Here is a 23415-nt window from a genome sequence, read left to right as displayed (position 1 = left end):
CTGACAGTGTTAGGTTACTGCTTATATAAATCTGGTCAAAATGATTTCTAGCTGAAAGATATTTTTCAACAAGGAGACTATGAGATTAAATTACAATTACAGAAATTACAATTTCAGGGCACATACCAATAACAGTGCCACTAGATTTGAGAGAAAAGAAGCCCAAGTGAAAAATGGTATTATAACACTAGACAATCCTCCATTTGTTCATCAACAAAAAAATGCAGAATTTTTCAAATAAGCAGAAAATTGACCAATGTGAAGTTAGTTTGGAATGCATTTATACTTATGACAATAAGTTGTCTCTTGGAGAAAAAAAAACAGCAATACATACATTGTAGAAAGTTAGAATGAAAGAAAAAGAAACTCTGAATACATATGCTAGAAATCGTACACTAAATTATTTAAGTCATGTACAATGGAACTTGATCGGTTGTATAATTTGAAACTAAATATCCATTGAAGTGCATTAAACTGGGAAAAGGAAGAAAAATCTGGTAAGTTACTGGTTTCTTGGTTGAATTATTCTTCAGGAGTAATTCACGGTGATTATACTGAAATTAATTACCAGTTGTTAGAATTCTGGGCATGTTTGCATTCTGAAAATGCAGAATATCTCTTTATGCAAGAGATATCTCTTTAAATGAGATAAATCTTCCAGAAATGTTGGTTGCACAGTCAATAGAACTTAGCTGCACCATTAACTTTACATGAAATGTTTGGTACTATTGATACAGTGAGAGTTAGAAAAGCTCCAGAACCAGACAGAACACTAGTAGAGTGTTATAAAAAAATAAAATAAAATTCAATTGATTTTATTACGGTCACTGACCAGTACAGATAAAATAAAATAAGAGTTTGTTTCCTGTTTTGGTGAAGATATACCATAAATCTTTTCAAAAGGGAGCTTTACCAACTGAATTTTATGTTATATAATTGTTATTTACGATGTTGGTATAGACCTTTGAATTGTGCAATCATCCGATTTCTTTGTTAAATATTGATGAAAATATATTAACTGCTACTCTGGCATGAAGACTACAGATGGTTTTACCTCAGTAATTCTGCTTGCACAAGTGAGTTTTATGAAAGGGAATCAAGCCTCAGATAATGGTAGATTTATTATCATTAATGTGGGCAAGAATGAAACAGACACTTTGTCATCATTAAATGCCATTTTGGTGTGGAGCAAATAGAATTTCTGGTAGAAGTAATGAAGAAAATTGGATTTCCTCTTGAATTTATCTCTTGGATAAAAATGTATTTTTAATCTCCTGCTTGTGTGATTGCAAACGGGCTTATCTCGTAATTAAAACATGACAGGGCATATACCAGGGATATGCTGTATCTCTGCTAATACTCAGTTTGGTCTTGGAACCTCTGGCCTATTCAGTAAGATATTGTGGCACTGTTAGGGGACTGTGCAGAGCAGAATTTGAGTATCAGTTGTTACTATACACAAATTATTTTTGAGTTATTTTTAAAATTGTAGAAACTGTACATCAATATGACAGATATTCATCGTATTCAATAATGGGCAATAAGACTGGGAGTTCTAGTCCCGCCTTAGGCATGAAAGCTGGCTGGGTGGGCCAACCTTGGTCCAGTCACTCCTTCCCAGCCCAACTCACCTCACAGGGTTGTTGTTGTGGGGAAAATAGGAGGAGGAAGGGGTATTTGGTATGTTCCCCACCTTGAGTTATTTATAAAAATAATAAAGGCTGGATTATTTATTTATTTATTTATTTATTGAATTCATGCGGAATTATTTATTTATTTATTTATTTATTTGATTCATGCATGCCAGTTGGTAATACTATTCCATCTAATATAAGGGGAAAAAAATAAGATTTGTATTTCGTGCTGATTTTATTAAATACATGGGGATATTAATTCCTAGGAAGAAAAATGTTTTAGTAGAAATAAATATCTCAGATTCTATATCTGAAGATGACTGATATCAAGAGAGTGATGAAAATACTCCTGAGTTTATTGAGAATAATAATAAAATAAATACTGCTTCTAGATTGATTATTTTTTCAGAGTAATTCCTACATTGGTTCCTCTTTAAAATGTTATAAAACTTAGTAAGTTAATGACCACTTTTTCATAAAAGAAACAACCAATCGGAATTCCTCTTTCAAAGCTATAGCTTGCATATGAAAACGGTAGTTTAAATTTTCCTGATTTTAAGGCATATCATTAGGCATAATTTGTAACTACAGTTGTTGACTACAATGAAAATATTGAAAGTGTTCCATTGTGGGTTCAATTTGTTTTAAATAATACTAGTTTATTTCTCAAATTCCTGTCATGGTAGTTCAGAACAACTCTGAGCTCTAAATAATATTTCCAACACTTCCAGTACTTAAAAATATTTGGGCCTTAATGGGGCAGCATTAAAATTTAATCTGAGATCTCATGAGAAATTGATGTTTTGAAATCTTACTGAGAATGGTAGGAAAAGGGGGTGGGGTTGGAAATCATGGGCTGAAAGGGGGGAAATTGCTCTTAATCAGGTAATTCACTTATTATACTTTTACAAAAGGAATATGTTTTACCAAAAACAGCCAAACAGTAATATATTTAGTTAAAGCATCTGGTATATTTGTTTATACTTTAGCAGCCACTGAAACTCCAGAAGTGTTATCTATAAGGTTTTTACAGGGGCTAAACCCACAATTCATTATTATCAAAAACTGAGACGTATTACGAAGATTAATTTGGGTAGTGTACTGTACAAATAATTTGGAATACAGAATTGGAGTGTCCTGTATTAGAAAACCAGTGGCTTCAGGTTTTAAGAAAACTGAAATATGTTTCATATGATTAAAAAATGCAAGTCAGCTCAACAGCAACAAAAAATGGGTATATTTTGCTCAATATAGGTAGTCCTCGACTTGCAATGACAATTGGGACCGGAATTTCTATCACTAACCAATGCAGTCATAAAGTGCAACTGCATCACTTAGCAATGGCAATCCCTGCAGTCCCAGTTGCCATTGTTAACCAAATCCCACGGTCATTAAGCGAGGCAATGTCTTGCCGGCTTCCCACAACCAAAGTCAGTGGGGAAGCTGGCAAGAACTTGCAAGTCCCTGCTGCTGCTGGGTGGAGGGGAGAGTGAGGGGGTGCATGGGAGTGTGGAGGAGGCGTGGTGAGGGTCAGAGGGGGTCCTCGAGAGGTGCTGGGAGGGTAGGGGTGGGTGCCCAAGGGATGCAGATTGGGGAGGGTGCGAGGGTATGTGTGAGCAGCACAGGTCAGGGAGGGTGCACAGGGCTGTGGGAGTAGCTGATGCAGTGCAAGTGCAGAAGGACTCGGGGAAGGTGCATGGGTGGGGGAGACACCCCAGTGACTTGCGACCTTCCCTGCCGGCTTCCCCATTGACTTTCTGGGGAAGCTGGCAGGGTAAGTTGCAAATGGCGATCCCATGATCACAGGATACAGTGACTAGTCCTAAGTACAAACTGGTTGCCAAGCGCCCAGATCACAATCACATGACACTGGGGTGCTGGGACGGCCAGAACTCTGAGGACTGGTTGTAACCACCATTCATTCAGCACTGTTGTAACTTCAAACGGTCACTGAAGGAATGGTCTTAAGTTGAGGACTACCTATAAATTGTCATTTTTTTATATCCCTTCTCAAAAGATAACAGTACAGAAACAGTGGCCAAACTTTTTCTACTGGAAGAAAGAACAAAGGAACGGCAAGTGAAATATTTCGTGCATTAGGTGAACAATCTTCTCTTTCAGAAAACGCTTCAAAGAACATAAATGGAGAACCTAGCTCACACCTTTTGGCTAAATGTGTAACAATGCTTATTTAATTCTATTTCAGAAATTAAATGAAAAATAATAGCAGCCATTTTGGTTACATTGTTACTATCTTTCAAATCAATCTTGACTCCAGGTGATTACATGGACAGGTTCATATAGTTTTCTTGGCAACATTTTTCAGAAGTGGTTTGCCAGCACCTTCTTCCAGGATTTTTTTCAACTTCCCAGTCTATGGCTGAGAGCGCCCGACTGACCCCAAATCACCCAGCTGGCTTTTTTGGCTAAGGTACACTAGAACTCCAGTTTCCTTGTTCCTATTCCAGTGCGTTTAACCATTACACCAAACTGCCTTTCTTACTTTGGTTATACTGAAAATAAATTTGAAGGAGCATATCCACTGGTAGCAGTTTTGTTTGAAATTATTGGTATCTTTATTATCCTTTGTATTAGTTTAAAAATTTAATAAATTTTAAAATATATATTTTTAGACAACTGACTGCTATTATTTTTCATTTAATTTCTGAAATAGAATTAAATAAGCATTGTTACACATTTAGCCAAAAGGTGTGAGCTAGGTTCTCCATTTATGTTCTTTGAAGCGTTTTCTGAAAGAGAAGATCGTTCACCTAATGCACGAAATATTTCACTTGCCGTTCCTTTGTTCTTTCTTCCAGTAGAAAAAGTTTGGCCACTGTTTCTGTACTGTTATCTTTTGAGAAGGGATATAAAAAAATGACAAAGCTTTGGATTCAAGTAAGATTGCTTCTCCAAATGCTGGAATATATACAGTATTCTGGCTGTTTGAACAGGCTTCTAAATAATGTGAATAAAGAAATGGGATAAAACCATTTTTGTGAGAGCAACTCTGTCAAAATATTTTTGATCAAATATAAATTACCACTTTCTGAACAGACATGAAAGGATTGTAATAGATGTTATTATTGTACTTATTTGGCAAATAATGGTTGTCCTGGGGTTCCCCCCCCCCATGGCCATTACTCCCTAACTGTTTCTATAGAACGTTTCTATATTCATTTTCTTGTAATTAAAAATCAATTACTTTCTAGATATCCACCAGGAATGATGAGTGTTACTCCGGGTGGAATTCCAGCAGCTATGGAAGGTATCATCCCAGGAGGGATTCCGGTTACCCATAATCTTCCAACTGTGGCACATCCTTCCCAAGCTCCATCTCCCAACCAGCCCTCAAAACACGGGGACAACAGGGAACATCCAAATGAGCAATAGCAGACAATTTAAAGCACTCCAACTTGGGACCAAGAGACGTTGGAAAAGAAAATGACAAACTGAATGGAATTTGATACAAAATTTGTAAGGCTAATTTTGGACAGACGCATCATGATGTTCCAGTGTTAACAACTACCACCACCACCACAAAAAAATTTAAAAGCTAGGAGTCAAGACTTGAGGGAGGGAGGGGGAAACTGAAGAAGTCATCTGCTTACTGAAGCACTGAAAACTAGGATTTGATAACATTACTGATCAGCTTCTGTTATTGTGTATTTAAGTTCCTTCATCTTTACATCAATCACAAGAATAATATATGTATCTTCTTTGTCCCTTTGGGGAAAAACAGCTGATTGAATTATCTACTACTTAGAGCATGTCTAACAGCCCTAACAAAGCTTACATGATAATTGAGAGGAAGCCATCCTGTGACTTCAGCCCTTTCCTTACTCATTCACCTGGCTCCTCTTTCTACAACTTGAGGAAAGATGACCCACAAAGGGGGAGACAGTTTTGCTTGTTACAGTTATATATGGCCACTGATTTACTGGAGGGATGCTACTCAAGTTTAATTACAGATATATAGTTGGGGAGGGGAAAAGGCCTGTGTTAACTTACTGCCTTTTAATTGCAGAAATTGATGCTTCTCCTACAAGATACACTTAATAAAGTAGCTGTACGTTCAATAACACATGTTGATGATGCAAAAAAGTGTTAAGTCTCACATTTATATTCAAATATATTTTTCTCAGTTTTAAATCCACAGCTATTTTATTGAGTGGAAAAGTCTTGAGCTGGAAAGGATTCAAGAATGTTGCATTTCCTTATGTCTCAGGAAAAAAACACTTTTTATGGTAACTTGTCAGACTGTATGAACAAAACCCACTTTTTTAGACATTGAAGTCTTCTTTTCTTCATGTGGTATTTTATACAAGAACACTTCAAAATGTGATATTAGATGTGACTGATTTTAACAAATCCTATTAGATTTGTATCAACTAGTTACATGTTATATTCATAGTCTTTTGTGAATCATCACCTTTTTGTTGAAAAAGATGGCCTATTCTGAGCCTTTGTATGGGTACATTCCTGTTTCTGTGATAAAAGTTTTAAAAGCTGTCCCAAACAAAACAAAACCAGAACCAATGGCTACCAGAAGTATGTTTTGTTTTAGTGTATTACCGTTACTGTATTTGTTTATTGTAAAGGTGGACATATAGCGTTCAGTGCAGTTTTCAATAAAAAGTGACGATTTCTATAATTTGAGTTGGACCAGGCCCTCAATGTTCTTGAACTAATTCTAAATGAGAACATGTTACAGAATCCTTAGTAGTAGATTAAATTTTCATCCTTCATAAACTATTGAACATCTAGGATAAAACTGGATGGTGGCTTTGAGTTTCTCAAAAATGCCTCACCCCAGAAATCAGTACACCTAAAATCTCTGAGAATCCTTAACATTTGGCTGAGAGTTGAGAAGGGTGAACCTGATTAAACATCATTTGGCACTCAGAACTCTCCCAGGACAACATGGAGAAAGTGTTTCTCCCTGTGCGCACAAAGTCTTTTCCTCATCATAGCAGAATGTAATGTGTAGTGGGAGAAATATCATGTGTCTGAATGCAAGATAGTCCAAGAGCAAGGCAATATAAGCAAAAGACCGTTCTTGCCCTAGGTGCACTCTTAAAAGCCCTGTTACCATTTAGCTTTAAGAAATTAGTAAGGTAAATGACATTTTAGACTGGTCAGTATCAATCTGCTTTCATGCCAAGTGGCCCATAATCACCTTACTAATATGGATAATTAACAGCTATTTTACGACCACCGTCCATTATGTTGCTAGCAATATGAGAGCAAAACTTGTATTTCATATGAGCCACATAAACTCACTAGAGGGCCTTTTCTAGAGTCATTCTGAACTTGAAGAACTGTAGAGAAGATTACTATGATTAAAATAGTTCGTGTGTGTTAAAACCTTTATAATTACTATAGTCAATGTTCTTCCAAAAGCACATACCATGCTGTGTGGGAAAGAAGCTTTAAATGAAAAGAGAAAAGAGGAACCTGCCACCAGCTCAAGTGGAGACACACTGCCCTCTTCCTTCAACAGCAAAAGTTTTGGTCTGTGGCAATGTGTGAAAGAAGAAGAAAAACTTGGTCCAGGCAGGAGTTAGTATAAATTAAAAAATCACAAAACTAAAATTACAATCCAGTGTCATAGAAGTTCAGTCATGAAACTATACAAATATTTGTGGGCATTAAGATTTCTGATACTAAAATTAGCTTGTCAGTGAACTTTTAATGTGATTTGAGTAGACTTAAGGGACACACACACAAAATAAACTATGAAAGCAGAAATTGGAAACAAATCATTGGTACAAAACTTGTATTTTGTTTTGAATCGATGGAAAAGCACATTACCAGCTTGAACATATCCAAGGGAGTCAACTTCATAAATGTGTCAATGATCTAACACTGCAATTGTGTGTAACTTACCATAGACACCAGTATAGAGCAACCAGGAGAAGGAACACTGATGAATTACAAAGAACATTTAGGAAGTCACACAAATGAAGGTGAAGGAAGAAAACATTTACACTGGCAGTGAGTTTTTAGAAGCTGCTATTATTGGAACTTTGTTAAACAAGGAAATAGCATTCCAAATAGGCATAATTAGCACTCATGAAAAATAATACTTGAATAAACCAACCATGTTTGTTGTAGGATGTTCTACCATCAGTGAATGTACTGGGTGGAGGCAGTTAATTTTGTATTACTTCTAGATACTAATTTGAAGGAAAAACTCCCCACTTAAATGGATATCTAGAGGAAACTTTATGTTGAAATTTGTATACCAGTTGCCATTCGAAAAGTTATCTTACTATGATAAATCTAAGTTAAATGATACTGAAGACGCATGCCATTAAAAGAATTTATAAAATACTGGTGTAATTCAGAAAGCATAATCCACTGCAGTAAAACAAGGCCTTGAAAAAAAAATACCATACAAAATGGTGGAGATGGCAAGAAGGGAAATCATTTTGATACCAACCCTGGAAGTAGTGGTTTTTTTTAAAAAAAGAAAACAGCGGGTTTTGAAGTAAGACATGGAACAAAATATCGCAACAAGATAAAATACATTGTAGGTATTTAAAGCTAAAAAAATTAGCAGAATTCAAAAGATGGATCAGCAATATAACAATTTAATTTGGAGCACTCTACTAAAACTTAACAATTTACTGTATGAAAGGAAAATCAAACTGAAACCTGACCTCTAGTTTTAAAGCAGGGATATGTCAGAACACCCCCAAGTTTTAAAAAAATGTGATCCTTTAAAAAAATGTTACATCAGACAAGAGGCCTATGTGCTATTGCAATTAGTGTTTCAAGGCACAGCTATAATTGCTAATGCCTATGCTGCTGTGCTGCAACAGCAGCGAATTACAATCTATAAAACCACTGACTTCCTCTGAGCCTCAAAAGGATGCACTGTGACTATATAATAAATGTGTATATTGCTGCTTGTATAGCTGTGTAACATGAAAATAAAATGTATATTGCTGTTTTTTTTAAATTCCTGATAGCAGCCAAATGCTTTTATTCAAGAAAATGCCCAAAGCCTTAGTTAAATATGGCTAAACATTTTCTCCTCCTGTAACAGGGTGAACAAAAGTAAAGTAAGGTTTATATCCAAGACAGCCATATCTCATTGCTGGAAATTGCAGTTAGAACTGAGAAGTAACTTGGATTCGGAGCACAACTTGCATCATTTCAATTTTTTTCATCCTACCCAAGCATAATCACCTAACTTATTCTACTAGTTCAGGAATGCAGGAATTTCATTGTCAAGAATAAAGGGTAGGGCAGAGGACTAAAACTATACCCCTTTTAACTGTCTTTGGAAAAACTTAGGAATATATCAAAGCAGAACCTGTTTTAGGAAAAGAAATCCAACGATTCTACTGCTTTGTAAATTTATCACAAGTCAATGTGATTTTGTTTGTATAAAACATTAATAAGCTTCTATAAGAGTGAAAAATGTATTGATATGTTTCAACACAGTACCTTGATAAAATTTCACTGTTTATTTGTCAGCAGAATTATTTTGAGAAATTTTTGTTTAATTTTCAATTGCTTGAAATGTACTGTTTTAAAAAGCAATTAATTCAGAATGGCTCTTATGTTTTTACATCCATTTAAACATCAGTACAATTTCTGTTCAGGTTCTTAAAACCAGGGACTTCATCTTACAAGAGGTTCCATGTCATCATTTCCATCATAGGTCTTTACAAAGTGCTTATCAGGATCTACTTTTTGCATATAAAACTATTCAATTTTTAGTGTTCTTACAGTGAGGTTCTGGATAGGGGTAGATCCATTCAATATAGCATAGCTAAGGTTATCAAGTATAATAAAAAGATTTTTCTACTGGAGAATATACTCTGAACTGACAGTTTCGGGAAGCTTACCAGTTCAGATGTGGCCACAATCAATCAACATGCACAGAATTCTGAAGATTACATTTTAAGAAAAAATAGCATACAGGACTTCCCAACAAACTTTAGAATGAAGGCTTTTAAGGAAACAGTCAAAGTGCTTTCTCACTCAATTTTAATGACCAAGGAATGCTCCTCAGTGGAGGCAGTTTTAACTTGCATGGGGAAAGGTTTGATAAAATATTAATTTTTATAGTACAACTCACAGCAAGACCGGGTTTGGACAAAATGCAGTTCAGTTTAACAAACTCCACACAATTATTTAGCATATAGTTCTCTGGAACAGCATTTTTTTTTTTTTTACTATTTAAGTAGGCTGATGGGGGGGGGGAACTATTCCAAAGTTGTGATACAAAGTAGTAATGGATAATAGAGAAGTCTTTACAGAAAACAGTTCACTTAGTCAAAATTCATCATCCCTTCCATATGTTTTCCCTTTAAAATTTCATTTTATTATACTGTAATGGGCACAATATTAAAACTTAACAGAACAATACATTTTTAACATGTATGAGTTACTCTGGATATATGGCATCAACAAAAAAGAAAAAAAAAGCCACATGATCTGATGATCTGACCTGGGCATTAGCAAGATTTCATATAAAATGTTATTTCAAGGAAACATGTCAGAATGCTTAAAAAGTGATGCAAAATAATCAAGTTTTACTGTAAGTCTCAAAAGGAACAGATATTAATCAACAATGTGCTTTTAAGTGCCCTTATTCAAAAGAATTTCCTTCAATAATTTTAAGATGCTGGTTACACTTTTTCCTATTACACAACTTTCTTACACAACCACACGTGGTACATTTAAGGGCAGATGTACGACCGGAAAAATGCTTTCTGTCTTGGTAATAAAATTAGGGCTTTGCTTAGCTTTTTTTTTTCTTTTATACAAATGAGTCCAACCAACATACTTCCTTCTTGCATCAGATGAGCCTCTGAATTCTTCCCATGCTGATTAAAAATCCTATGCAGGATGTTTCCTGCTACAATTGGGTCACCATGCAACAAATTGCTAGACTGCTCCAAGAGCTGGGGTTGTCACCATACATTATATGCAGCTAGGTATCTCAATTTTTTTTCATTCATCATCATCATCTTCATCTTCCTCTCCATCTGAAAGGGATGTACAGGGGCGGATTTGTCTATAGCGGTCAAGCCATTTCTCTACCATCTGCGTTACCAGGGGATGGTTGCGCCGACGAGAGCTTTTCTGCATAGCAACCAGGACTCCGCCTTCTGTCACGCAACAGTCCAGCCACTCCCTAAGCAACTTCTCTTGTTGTTCCTCATTACCAATCTTCAGAGAAAGAATACAGATGACATAGTCAATCTAGATTACTGCCAGCTAAAATAGACAAGTGTTGTGTAACATTTGCTGTGACTGATTCAAAGTCTAGTTTCCAATTCCTAACTGCATAATTATTTGATTGGTTGACTGATGACTTGCTTATGTGCCATCAAGTCATTTTCAACTCCTAGCAACCATATAGATATCTTCTATGACAATCTATCCCCAACCTGTTAAAACCACACTTTTAAAAAAAATTCTGTAAGATAAGGTTGAAGTAATTTGACAGTTCTGTTTTACAGGTCCAGTTATAAAAGCCTATTTTACCTGTAACCATGCATCAAATAACTTAATAAAAACCCACAATTTCAACTGCTACTCCAGTGTTTCATTCCTAATAGAATGGTATAGTTAAATGTTACTAGGAAGTTGGCTTATCTTGTGCAGGCATTCTCATTCCACTTTTCTAGATATGATTCATTAACAGGGCACTATTGTTGTTAACTATTTCTAGTTAACAACAATAATATTAATAGCTGTTAACTATTTCTAGTTGCAAAATTTTCTCAAAAGTTTAATTGCTATAGCTGCTTTTTAAAAATATCTCTCATTCATAAATTCCTGAGTATAAAGTATAATTTGGCTATCAATATACCTTCTGTATGCTACTCATATCCAACTTTCTATAACTATGCATATTCTTGGGGCTTTCTTCTGCTTATATAATACTTGAGGAATGTCTCTGAATTGTGTAGCATTTCTTACCTCTTGAGCAGACAGGAAGTGAATGTGCAGCAGCTTCCTTTCACTGTCAACCAATGGTAAAAAAGTAATAGTAACATCATCATCAGTGTTCAAGTTAGCACCAGCACCTCGATTGCCATAGCCATCGTTCTCCATGGCAACCAAAGCAGAGAAGTGGCCCCTTGTGTAGCCCAGAGCAATAGGGCTCTTCCAACAAAAACTCTGTTCCCATAACAAAGGCAAATACACACCTATGAAAAAAGGAAGTTGCTAAAGGTAAGTAAAATGAACTCGGTGTATTGTTTTTGATGAAGATTTTGATCTAAAGCATGACAGTGAACATAAGCCTTAATATACCTTTCAGTAGACAGCTGAGTCTTTTTCAATTACTCGATATTAAAAGATGTAAATTTACTCTAATAACTGGCCTCGCACTCATCTGAGGACTCTGAAAACTTTTTTCCCCTCACGCTATAAATACTACCAACAACAAAAAAACCCAATACTTACGGTTAGCACTAAAGGAAGTCCCATAGCAACTGAAACAATTCCAACTGAAGTTACATCCTTTTAAAGTATTAGCATGTAACATTTAAAAAACAGAATACTTTTTAAATTATTCAGTGCCAATTAACCTAGTTTCCACAGCTTTTAATACATATGACTGAATCTCCCTTCCTCTACCCTTATTTTAGGAACTTCAGAAATTATTCAGACCTTCTACATTATGTTATAGTCTTAAAAAGAATTTTTATAAAATGATGTATCATTGGTACATGGCACCGGAAAAACCATCTAGATACTTCAAATTTATGTTGGAAATGTAATCAACAAGAAGGGACATTTTATCATGCTTGGTGGACATGTAAAAAAGCTAGCAAATTTTGGACTCAATTACATACAATAACACAAAGATTTTAAAGATTAATATACAATTGAAGAGAGCCAGTTTGGTGTAGTGGTTAAGGCATCAGGCTAGAAACTGGGACACCGTGAGTTCTAGTCCCACCTTAGGCAAAAAGCCAGCTGGCTGACCTTGGGCCAGTCACTCTCTCTCAGCCCCAGGAAGAAGCCAATGGCAAACCACTTCCAAAAAACCTTGCCAAGAAAACTGCAGGGACTTGTCCAGGCACTCTCTTGAGAATCAGACATGACTGAACGGGGGGGAAAAAAAAACAATTGAAACTAGAGACCTTTCTTTTGGGATTGATGAATAAGCATTTGGAAAAAAAATGAAACTTCGTTTTTGTATGACAACTGCAGCAACAGTATATGCACAAAGGTGGAAAGATTTGCTTGCTGAGATAGCCAAATTGACAGCTTTAATTAGAGATAAGACATTGTCTAAGTTTAATGTTGACTGGAAACCCCTTTTTCTTTTTGTGTGAAACAGAAAAAAATGAAATTATGAAGTATGGTTTTGATTAGAAATAAAAATAGATTACAGAAGAAATGCAAGCAATGCTGTAACCATAGAGTAAGAGGTTAATTTACATTTATACTTATAACTGTTGTAAAAGAAAACCAGATGTCATTTATTATTTTTTTCTTTCTTTTCTGCACTTTTAGCTTATTCTATTTCCTTTTTCTTCTCTCTTGATTGTAATTATTCTTGTTAGTTTTTATTTTTCTTTTAAAATTTTTAATAAAGATATGTGTGTGTGTTGTTCAGAACTTCAACCAAATAACTAAAGGAGGAGCATGCCCTGCCACGAGAGAATTTAGAAATTGGAGTAGTACAAGTACAGCGGTGCTTAAGAGTTTGAGTTTTCAATATTTCTGCATAAATATGACCTAAAACATGATCTGAACTCCAGACAAGTCCTAAAACTAGATAAAGAAAACTCAGTTAAACAAATGAGTCAAACACATATTGAGGAAAATGATCCAAAGCTACATATATCTTTGTGGCAGAAACATTCTGCTATGCTGCCTCTGGACCAGGATGGCTTGTCATTATTGATGGAACCATGAATTCTGAATAATACCAGCAAATTCTATAGGAAAATATCAGGGGTAATGTCCATGAACTGAAGTTCAAGAGAAAGTGGGTCATGCAGCAAGACAATGACCCAACATGTAAGTTGTATGACCAAAGAATGGCTAAAGTAGAAGTTAATGTTTTGGATCACCAAGTCAAATTCCTGATCTTAATCCTATAGAAATGTTGTGGGAGGACCTAAAGCAGGCAGCGCATGCGAGGAAGCCCACTGACATCCCTGAGTTGAAGCTGTTCTGTAAGGAGGAATGGGCTAAAACTCCAAGCCAATGTGCAGGACCTATCAGAAACTTTTAGCTGCAGTTATTGCTGCCGGCGCAGGGGGGGGGGGGCGGGGGAGGCACACCAGTTACTGGAAGCAAAGGTTCACATATCGTTGCCATACACAAATATGTAGGCTTGGATTATTTTCCTCAGTAATAAATGAACAAGTACAATGTTTTTGATTCATTTGTCTGAGTTCTGTTTATCTGGTTTTAGGATTTGTGTGGAGAACAGATCACGTTTTAGGGTGTATTTATGCAGAAATACTGGACAATTCAAAGGTGTCCAGAAAGCTTTAAGCACCGTTGTACATACTAAGCTTGGTGTTTAAGCAGGTTTGAGGGCCACTCGGGGGGAAGCTGCAGTAGTAGTCTTCTGTGAGCTGGGACTTGGGCTGGATAATTACCAAGGTCCCGTCCAACTTTACATTCTATGAGTCTATGATGCATAGCATAGAAACTTTTCATACAGACCTCTGTACAATGTATTTGCTGATCTCCCAACAAATGAGAGAAAAAGTTGAAACTCTGGCGTTGCACACAGTACCTAACTTCAGGATTTTTTAAAGTGTATTGAATTCATTTATGTTATATTATTCAAAGTACTCTACTGGATGCTTGTACACCCAGAATCTGGATTTGCAAGGTCATTATCAGGTTTTTACTTGACTGCTTGCAGAGCAGTTTCAGAGCACCCACAGTTGGGAAAAAGAGCAACCATGTAGCAAACACAACATTTCAACAAAATACAGCAGCATATCGTGCTTTCCATGTTTCTGTGCAGTCTCCCCTTAATTTGACAGAGGCACTGAATACATCCAAGAGTGGAGACAGCAGCAACATACTAACGTATTTTGTCAAAACAGAACAATTCTATTGTTCTAACTGCAGCTTCCATAGCAGTCCTGTATGTCTCCTCACTTTCCCAGAAGTCTCTGAAGGTACTTGAGCTGGTCCTGGAACTTTCCATGTCTTCTCATTTTAAGCTCATAAAGTAAAAGAGGACCCTAAAGAGCTTCCATATTAACATAAAGTCATGTTAATCAGACCACAGGCCTCTCTATGGTGAATCAGATGTGAATGGTTAGTCCACAAGAAGGTTAGGAGAGCACAAGCTTCTGCTGTCTCCTACTCCAGTCTCTGATCCTGGAGGTAGCATGTAATTATCAAGGCTAGTAGCAATTGACAGTTCTACCCTCCTAAATTCATCTAAATCTCATTTCCTCTTGCTGTCCATTCCTTGCACTTAATGATTTACTAGTGAGTGTCATAACTGTGCCACAGGAAACAAGATTTTAAGAAGGGGACAATTACTGTCAGTAAGCGAGGACTACCTGTGCTTTCAAAATTCTAAATGTGTCTGTTGACTTAGAAAGAATGCCAGTTTCATCTTTAAGACAATTCTATTCAAGTTCACAGTAAAGCTTTTCACTAATTAATGAACCCGTAATTGTGATTTTCTTTAAAAGTCCAAATTATTAAAGATCTAAAAGTCCTAATTATTGAAGGTAATCCTTAAACTACATAGTGCTTTTGCTATAAAAAGGGTATAAGATGATATAAATCTTAAATCAAAACACAATATAGAACTTTCTTTATACCATATTTTCAGGTCTCTATATTATTAAAAAAAAGAAGAAGAATGTGTGAAGCTTCCCTTACAGACTTGTATTTTATGTCACAAGTTCCTATAGGCTACCATTCACAATAATCCCAAAAGACAATTTTTGGGTGGTGCCATTCTAGAGATTAAGCTTTAATGCTATAATGGGGTTTCCAATATTGCAGTATTATGTTTTCCACATATCATTATGAAAAACATATATAAATCCAGTGAAAATTCTTCAAGTCAGAAATTGTATTTATTTCTGCTAACTTCCATACTGTTACACTGTAAATTTTATAGGAACATTGGGTCAATCTACATTTTGCCACTAGTAGATAAATTTCCTGGGAATCCAGATAATTTTTACATGAACCATCTTCTACAGGATCTAAAACCATACATTACATGTGCAATAGCCAAATGTTGTGTTGCCGCAATGAAAATAAGACAAAACCAGCTAAAGAAGTAATTCCCTTGTTTTAAAAATTACTTTTAAATTGAAATATCTTACTTAATAAATTGTTAGGGGATATATTTTTACTTTTATTTTATACTTACGTTTTAGGCTCACATTACCTAGGTAACAAATGTATTAATATAGTAATAGCAGAATGAATGCTGTATTAAAAGGTAAAGGTTTCCCTTGACATTAAGTCCAGTCGTGTCCGACTCTAGGGGGCGGTGCTCATCTCCGTTTCAAAGCTGAAGAGCCGGCGTTTGTCTGTAGACACTTCCGTGGTCATGTGGCCGGCATGACTACACGGAACGCCATTACCTGCCCGCTGAAGCGGTACCTATTAATCTACTCACATTTGCATGTTTTCGAACTGCTAGGTTGGCAGGAGCGAAAATGCTATATTACTATGTGATAAATATTTATTAGTTGGTAGTATATTATTGTATTTCTTTGTTTTACTTTGTTTTTTTCCTTTTAAACTTTGCTGGTCATTGACCAAATAAATATGATTCATCTGTTGATTGCTAACTTCTATATATAACCCCTGAAATATTTCTAAAAGCTTCTATTGCACTGAATCACAGTCAATGTAACCTGCTAACATATTTTTTAATAGTAATTTTATTAAAAATTACAATTACATCAATAAAACTAATACAAACTGAAAGAAAAGAAGAAAAAGAAAAAACAAGTTGCAGGAAAAAAAGAAATAGAAAGAAAAATAGAAAAGAAAGAAAAAATAAGAATAAAGAAAAGAAAAGAATTATATAAAGAAATTATTTCATCCTTCATCACAAGTATTCAAGAAAACTACTCAAGAAAAACAATGCTAAAACTTTTAACACGAGGAACATTACTTAAATTTACTGCTTTTAATTCCTTCAAATTACAGCTTTCTCCAGTATCTTTTCAACATTTTAAATTAAAATCTTGTTTGTATTATAAATCATACTTACCTTGAAAACGAGTATATCCTAAAGTTTCTCCCCGGAAACTCTTATAATATTTAACTCCATAAACTATAATTGGTCTTCTAAGAATATGTGCAAGTACAAAAATGTGTGTCTGTTCCAAACTTGCTCCAGGCTGTTTCAAAAACAACATTTTAAAATAAAATTATTATTGTGTGAGACAAAACAATAACATTAACTTTTGATCTCAGTAAAGTTTTCATGTAGAGTAATACCTCAATTTAACTGAATGCAACAGACAAAAATTGAGGCCAGACTTATCTCTGAAATAACAAAGTCTGTTAAATAAAGCTTTTGTTGATGTTTCTGGGTAAGCTCTCTGACGATGGAGAATAGAACTGTAAGGAGATTGGTGGCAGCAGCAGGCCAATGGGATGTGCCCCATTATGACACTGGTGGCACTGAGAAGATTGGAGGGAAGGCAATGGGAAGACACTCTCCTTCCCTCTGCATGCAGTGGGATAGGGCAGTTTAGACTGGGAGTTCTGGAAGTCACAAGTCTTCCCTGCTCCCTTGCAACCAGAGGCCTGTGCCTTCTGGTTATCTCCATAACAAGTGATGGGAGCAGTGGACAGGATAGAGGCTATCGCACTGAACCTTGCCAGCTTTAAAGAACCAAGAGGCCCTTTGCATACTTTTACACATGTGCAAAATGGCAGAGAGGCATTTTACACATGTGCAAAAGTATGTTTTGGATTTAAGCGTCATTTGGGCTTAATAGACCCCTCCCTGCTGAATGGTCTGTTAAATTGGGGCTTTACTGTAACTGAAATGTTTCTAAGAATCAACTTCTTAAATGCTGATTACCAAAACATTTTAATTGTATTCTGAAAACACAAATATAATCTAGTAAATCATCATCTAATGTGGCATAAATTACAGGAGGAAAACCAGGAGGGGGCCTAGTAAAGCCATTAGTTTATCCTAGTAATGCTACCCAGTTTTAATTAAATATATGTCTCCTCTAAGGCTTCCAGTAATAGTGGCCTAGCTAAGGCAGGCATAGTTACAAAAGGAAAGGGGATAAGGGAATATACACAAAAGGATACCACTTTTTTTCTTAAGTCAATAGACTAAATGCAAAATTACTGCATATTAGTTGATACAGTGATTAGAGAAGCAATTTTACTGTTATGGTGAAATCTGACTTACATCTTAAAACTTTGAAAATGCACTCAGTATTATTGTCAGAAAAAATTACACTGAGCAATGTGAATTCTTACCACTAATCTTTTATTCATGTTATATTTTGTAGGCTTGCTCTCAGTGTACAAAGTTATATTTAATTACAGTTAAGCATATTGTGCTCAGTCATAACTTCTGAGCTGTACACATTGTTGTTTGTAAGAAATAAGGGAAAGTTTTGCTATTAGTCTAAATACTCTGGCTTTTCTGGAATAAATCCCAAGATCTAGCCGTAGTAATAATTGTTACAACGTCACTAATGCCTTGGTACAGCCAAACTATAAGAATTACAAGGTGCCCTACTTCATCCAAGTCATCAGTGACAAATCAAACCACCTATTAAGCTAAAAACTGTGGCATTCTATCTACACATACAGGTAGTCCTTGAAGTTACGATGGTACTGAACAAATGGCGGTTACAACCGGCCCTCGGAGTTCCAGCCATCCTAGTACCCTCACAGTCACGTACTCACAACCTGGCTGCTTGGCAACCGGTTTGCACTTACAACTGGTTGCAGCACCCCGCGATCACATGATCACCATTTGCAACCTTCCCTGCTGGCTTCCTCAGAAAGTCAAATGGGAAGCCGGCAGGGAAGATTGCAAGTTGTAGGGGTAAGTCTTCCCCACCCCACCCTCCCCCAGCCCCTCTGCGCTCCCACTGTGCCAGCCACTCGCTCACTCCCATTCACCCTCCCCAACTCACACCGCACCCTCATCCACCCTCCCTGTCATGCATTGTCCCCAACCTGCACTGTGCCTCTTGCGCACCCACCCCAACCTGTGTCTCACGTACCACCCACACCCCTGTGCACCCTCTCCAACCCTCACAGCACCTCCCTCGCACCCTTGCACATCCTCCCTGACCCTCCCTCATGAACCCTCCCTGACCCACATCATGCCTCTCACACACCCCTCACATACCCTCCCTGACTCTTCCTGCACCCCTGTGTTCACTCCCTCCTCCATCCGGCAGCAGCCACTTAGCCTGGGACTTGCAACTTCCTGCCAGCTTCCCCACTGACTTTGGTTGTGAGAAGCCAACAAGAAGTTGCCTTGCCTAACAACCATGGGATTCAGTTAACGACGGCAACTGGGACTGCAGTCGTAAATTGAGGACTACCTGTACACACATACTGATACAGGACTGAATCTAACTCTCATTCATCCTTTAAAGAGAAGATTATTTGTCTTTTGGTTTCTGAAAACTAAGGAGAAGAGGGAAGTTCGGTTTCAACCAACAATAAACACATTTATGTATGAAAATAAACTAAATAAATGAATTAAATTCATCTGAACAGAAGAGTTAGAAAGCACTTATATAATCACCATTGACTACATTAATAGAGATGCAACACTCTCCAGCTGTTTAAACCAACTTGGAATCCTGCTCCCAACCCTAGTAAACAACCATCAGTAATTGTGTTGCTTAACCAGTGTCCTATGGGCAGAAAAGCAGGATGTAAGCTGAAATTATTATGATTATGATAATAATGTTGATATTGACACCATTATAAAAATAATTATATCATATAATCTACATTATACAATATAGATCCATAGAACCAGAGCAAAAACTCATAATGCTGGGAGAGTATAGGGAGTATGCATGCCTTTTAGACAACCAAGAATGTTACATACACACACATAAAGCTACTATCATATTGACCCAAAAAGAATGCAATGTTCTTTCCCCCAGAGTATTGGGAGGCGAGATAAAATGCAATAGCAGAAACATGTTGCTGAAAGCAGGTGAATAGGCAGGAGGTATAAATAATGAAAGCATGAAATGGAGGCAGCAGAGAGGGAGGAATCACTGCTGTCTCTTCAGGGGGATATTGACAAGCATACTAGTCCTGCCCTCCCTGATGCCCTCCACATGCAGTGAGTGAGTATGTCTGCAATGGAGAGCCTCCTCTATCCATGGAGGTTCTCTACAGGAGGATTCAGAAAAATCATGACCCTTAATCGGCAGAGAATCCCCACGGACAGGGAGGCTCTCCACTGCAGACCCTCATCCTCTACACATGGAAGGGAATGGAAGGGAATGAGAGGAGAATGAGGTAGCATGCTGATTGAACAGGACTAGAAATTTTAAAAATACTCACCTGGGAATAAGAGCCAATGAACTAAATGGGATTTTCTACAGAGTAAGCATGCATAGATTTCCATGTGCTTGCAGCCCAGCACAAAGACCTCTATCAACCTGTTTCCTTGTTGCAAACAGAAGGGAAAAAAAAAAACAACTCAATACCCCAAGGATCTCTTCTCCAGTTTGTATCTTAATTTATATGGAGTAAACTGGGCTAAATAGACCCATCTCCAGCATAGCAATAGACTATGCACATTTACCTGGAGGTAAGAGCCACTGAACACAATGGGACTTGCTACAAAGGACGTGTGCCCATCCTGAGCCAACATTTTTGCAGTCTCTCTTACTGATGTGAATGTGTGTTTATATTTATATTTGAGCATGTATGTAAGAGAAATTAATTTGTAAAAGAATGGTTTCTATGTATATATGTAGATAGGATAGGAGCTCAGCTAATTCACAACTGGGTGCCTTATTTTAGGTAGCAGTTAATTTAATTTTTTTTTTTTTAAATCTTCTTGTCCTGCACTGTTTTCAGTGCATGAAGCCTCCAGGTCAGCATGCACTCACAAGTGTGTCCCATAAACACATTTCTTGGGGAAAAAGCCTCCGGACTGGTTTAGTGGAAACTGGCAACAAGAAGGAAGGAAGGAAGATGGGAAGTGTACAGGATTTTTCTAGTGTTTAGCCTGTCTCCTATATTATCTTCCTTTCTTTGGGAGAGAGTCTTCCCTTCAGGTAAGTATAATAACTATAACACTGCCCAAAGCAAAATCTATGAAGCTTAAAAATATTTATTTATGCAGGTTTTTCCGAAGATTACAAGATTATTCTAAGTGCTCAAAGTTAGCACAGTTCCCAAATTCAGCTACAATTAGATTTGCAGGTGTATTCAGAAGAAATTCCCATTCAGTTCAGTGAGATATACTTCTAAGTGTACATATATCTTAAAGAAGCTGTGAAGTAAATATTCAAATTGGCATAATTAAGTCCAATTCTCTACACACAATTTTAATTTTAAAATGTAAAAATTCCCATTGATGATTTTGGCTGGATAGTGCTTATAACATCTGAAGCACTCACAAGTACAAACACCAAATTAAAGTATCTATAACCATATTGGAGGCCTACTAAATAAAATTGAGTTTTTAGGCAGGTAATCTAAAAATAAACATTACCAAAAAAAAATCTACAGAACTTGTTAAGAAAAATGCAAATGCATTTCTCAGCAAAGTTGTCTTTCGCATGTCCAACTTTTACTTACAGGCACATTCTTACCTGACTAGCAAGAGAAAGTATAAATGCCCAGTCTTCCTGCCACTGTTCTTCTCGCAGTGAGAAGTGTAAACCAAAGCTTTGAGAATACCATGACTCCCATTCTTTCCATCGGGTATAGAACCTACAAAAAGTACATGTAACGGTTTATTTTATCTCTCCCAGTCAGAATGACTCTACCTTCCAGACTTTTGGCTATTTAATCTGGGTTTTGGCAAGAGGATGAAGAGTTAATTAACATCTCTCTGTCTATATATATTTTGAATGGACAATGCAAAGCTTTGGATTTATTTGGGAAAAACTGCTTCAGAATACGCAGGAGTACAATACAGCATCTATCTGCAGCTTATTAAAGCAGTTAATGGATTCAGGATTGTGTGAATCATCCTTTCCGAACTGAATTTGAATTGTCAATTGATCATTTTTCACTGCTTTTGCAACAATCATCTCCCTAAAAGACTAGTAAATGACCTTTCAAATATAACTGTTATATGTATGTGATCTAATATCTAAAACAGCAAACCCTTAAGCTGTTTTAATTTTTTCACATTTTCTTCTTCCTTCCACCAAATATTGCTTACTGCTTTATTGCACATGCTCATCCAACAGCTATTAACTTTACAAGTGACATTTTAACATGAGTGGTGATACACTGATGCCACACCCATTTCTCACTGTGCCAGGATAATTTTTCCTAATCATGGTATCTTCAAGATCTGTGAACCAACTCCTAGAATTCTCCAGCCAATGTGGCCAATGGTAAAAGTTCTCTAAGTTAAATCCACACTTCTGGAGATAAGGTCAAAATCAGAGAAGGCTATACTAGGACAAACTTCCCCAATCACAGCAAAAACAGAAGTGATATGATTTTTAAATAATTACTTCAGATAAATACTACTGGACATCAGTCAACTAATTAAATATCACTTTAATACAATATATACTATATAGACAAAATTTACTATTTGTATAAATTACAAGATTTCCTGTCACAAAAGTTTCACTATTTTAATACAGAGTAAGGTGGTTGTTTTTGCTGTACAGGACTACCAAGTCTATCCCTCCCAAACCTAAAAGCTTTGGACTTTTGTTTGAAGAAACTGGAATAAACTATATTTGTGAATTAAAGTCATTGTATAGCAAAATTATTGCTGCTTACCAATGAGAACAATCGTGTAAACTGTCATGAAGAGCTTTACGTAGCACCGAATCCTTATCATAAATGCCCCAGGTAGCTTGCAGTACTGAATCAAGCAGGCAATCTCCTGCAGTCCGATTCCAAAGTGCATAAAGTCTACTGTCCAAACGTGTACCCAATTCCAGTGACCAGTTTATAATGGGAGATTCTTCTTCTAGTTCTAGAAAATAGGAGCAGTACCCAGTCAGCCATTGTAAATCCAATGAACAAGAGGCAAAACCGTTTAGCATATTTTATTATTTTCAGATAAAACAGATAAATTGTTTGCTCTTTCATTCTAGTACCACTTGAGAGAATTTTCAGCAATTTAACATCAGTTCTATATCCCAAAAGTCTAACTTGGAATATCTCCAGTTAAGGTGATTAAGTAGAACTCTCTTAGCTTCAAGACAACAGTGGAGGACTCATGGGTTAGGTGCTCCTCCAGGTTGCAGCAACTGAAGCCCAGCAAGAGAAAGGGAGCAGGAAGGTTACTTGCCCGTTTCTTTCTTGCTGCTGTGATAGTAGTAGGCCTGAGTCCCAGGAGGTGCTCAGGAGAAAAGGAAGAAAGTGGTCAGAGTTGAGTGCTCTGATTCTGCCATGTGATCCAGCCCCTCTCTGCCTCATTTCCAGGCAATCCATAACAGCAGCTGTTATTCCTCCCTCATTTCTTCCCTTCTTTCTTCCCCTCTGCTCCTCAACCATGGTTATTGGGTCCACATCCACATAACCAGGCTTTTGAAAGCATGGAAGCAAAGAATCTGTGGTCCCTGCAGGCCCCATGGAACCTGCCTCCCTTGCCTTTGCTCTTTGTAACACCCCTGCCTTG

General features: G+C 36.8%; 2 protein-coding genes across 7 annotated transcripts in view; one reads left to right on the top strand and one right to left on the bottom strand.

Moving 5' to 3' along the window:
- Positions 1-6293, top strand: part of CTBP2 (C-terminal binding protein 2) — a 228680-nt gene extending 222387 nt beyond the window's left edge. For all 4 annotated transcript variants that reach the window (XM_063307327.1, XM_063307328.1, XM_063307326.1 and 1 more), the window contains one exon: positions 4847-6293. In XM_063307327.1, the coding sequence (XP_063163397.1) occupies positions 4847-5027 (181 nt within the window). In that variant the 3' untranslated portion in view covers positions 5028-6293. The remainder of the gene's footprint in view (positions 1-4846) is intronic.
- Positions 6294-7306: 1013 nt separating this feature from the next.
- The window catches only part of ZRANB1 (zinc finger RANBP2-type containing 1), a 59714-nt gene continuing 43605 nt past the window's right edge, over positions 7307-23415 (bottom strand). For all 3 annotated transcript variants that reach the window (XM_063307330.1, XM_063307331.1, XM_063307332.1), the window contains 5 exons: positions 22569-22767; positions 21413-21533; positions 16843-16972; positions 11583-11812; positions 7307-10826 (listed from right to left, as the gene is read on the bottom strand). In XM_063307330.1, the coding sequence (XP_063163400.1) occupies positions 10608-10826; positions 11583-11812; positions 16843-16972; positions 21413-21533; positions 22569-22767 (899 nt within the window). In that variant the 3' untranslated portion in view covers positions 7307-10607. The remainder of the gene's footprint in view (positions 10827-11582; positions 11813-16842; positions 16973-21412; positions 21534-22568; positions 22768-23415) is intronic.

The sequence above is a fragment of the Candoia aspera genome, chromosome 6 (assembly GCF_035149785.1).
Source record: "Candoia aspera isolate rCanAsp1 chromosome 6, rCanAsp1.hap2, whole genome shotgun sequence".
Classification (NCBI taxonomy): Eukaryota; Metazoa; Chordata; class Lepidosauria; order Squamata; family Boidae; genus Candoia; species Candoia aspera.
The sequence above is the reverse complement of the archived record's forward strand: the minus strand, read 5'-3'. Positions and strand labels throughout refer to the sequence as shown.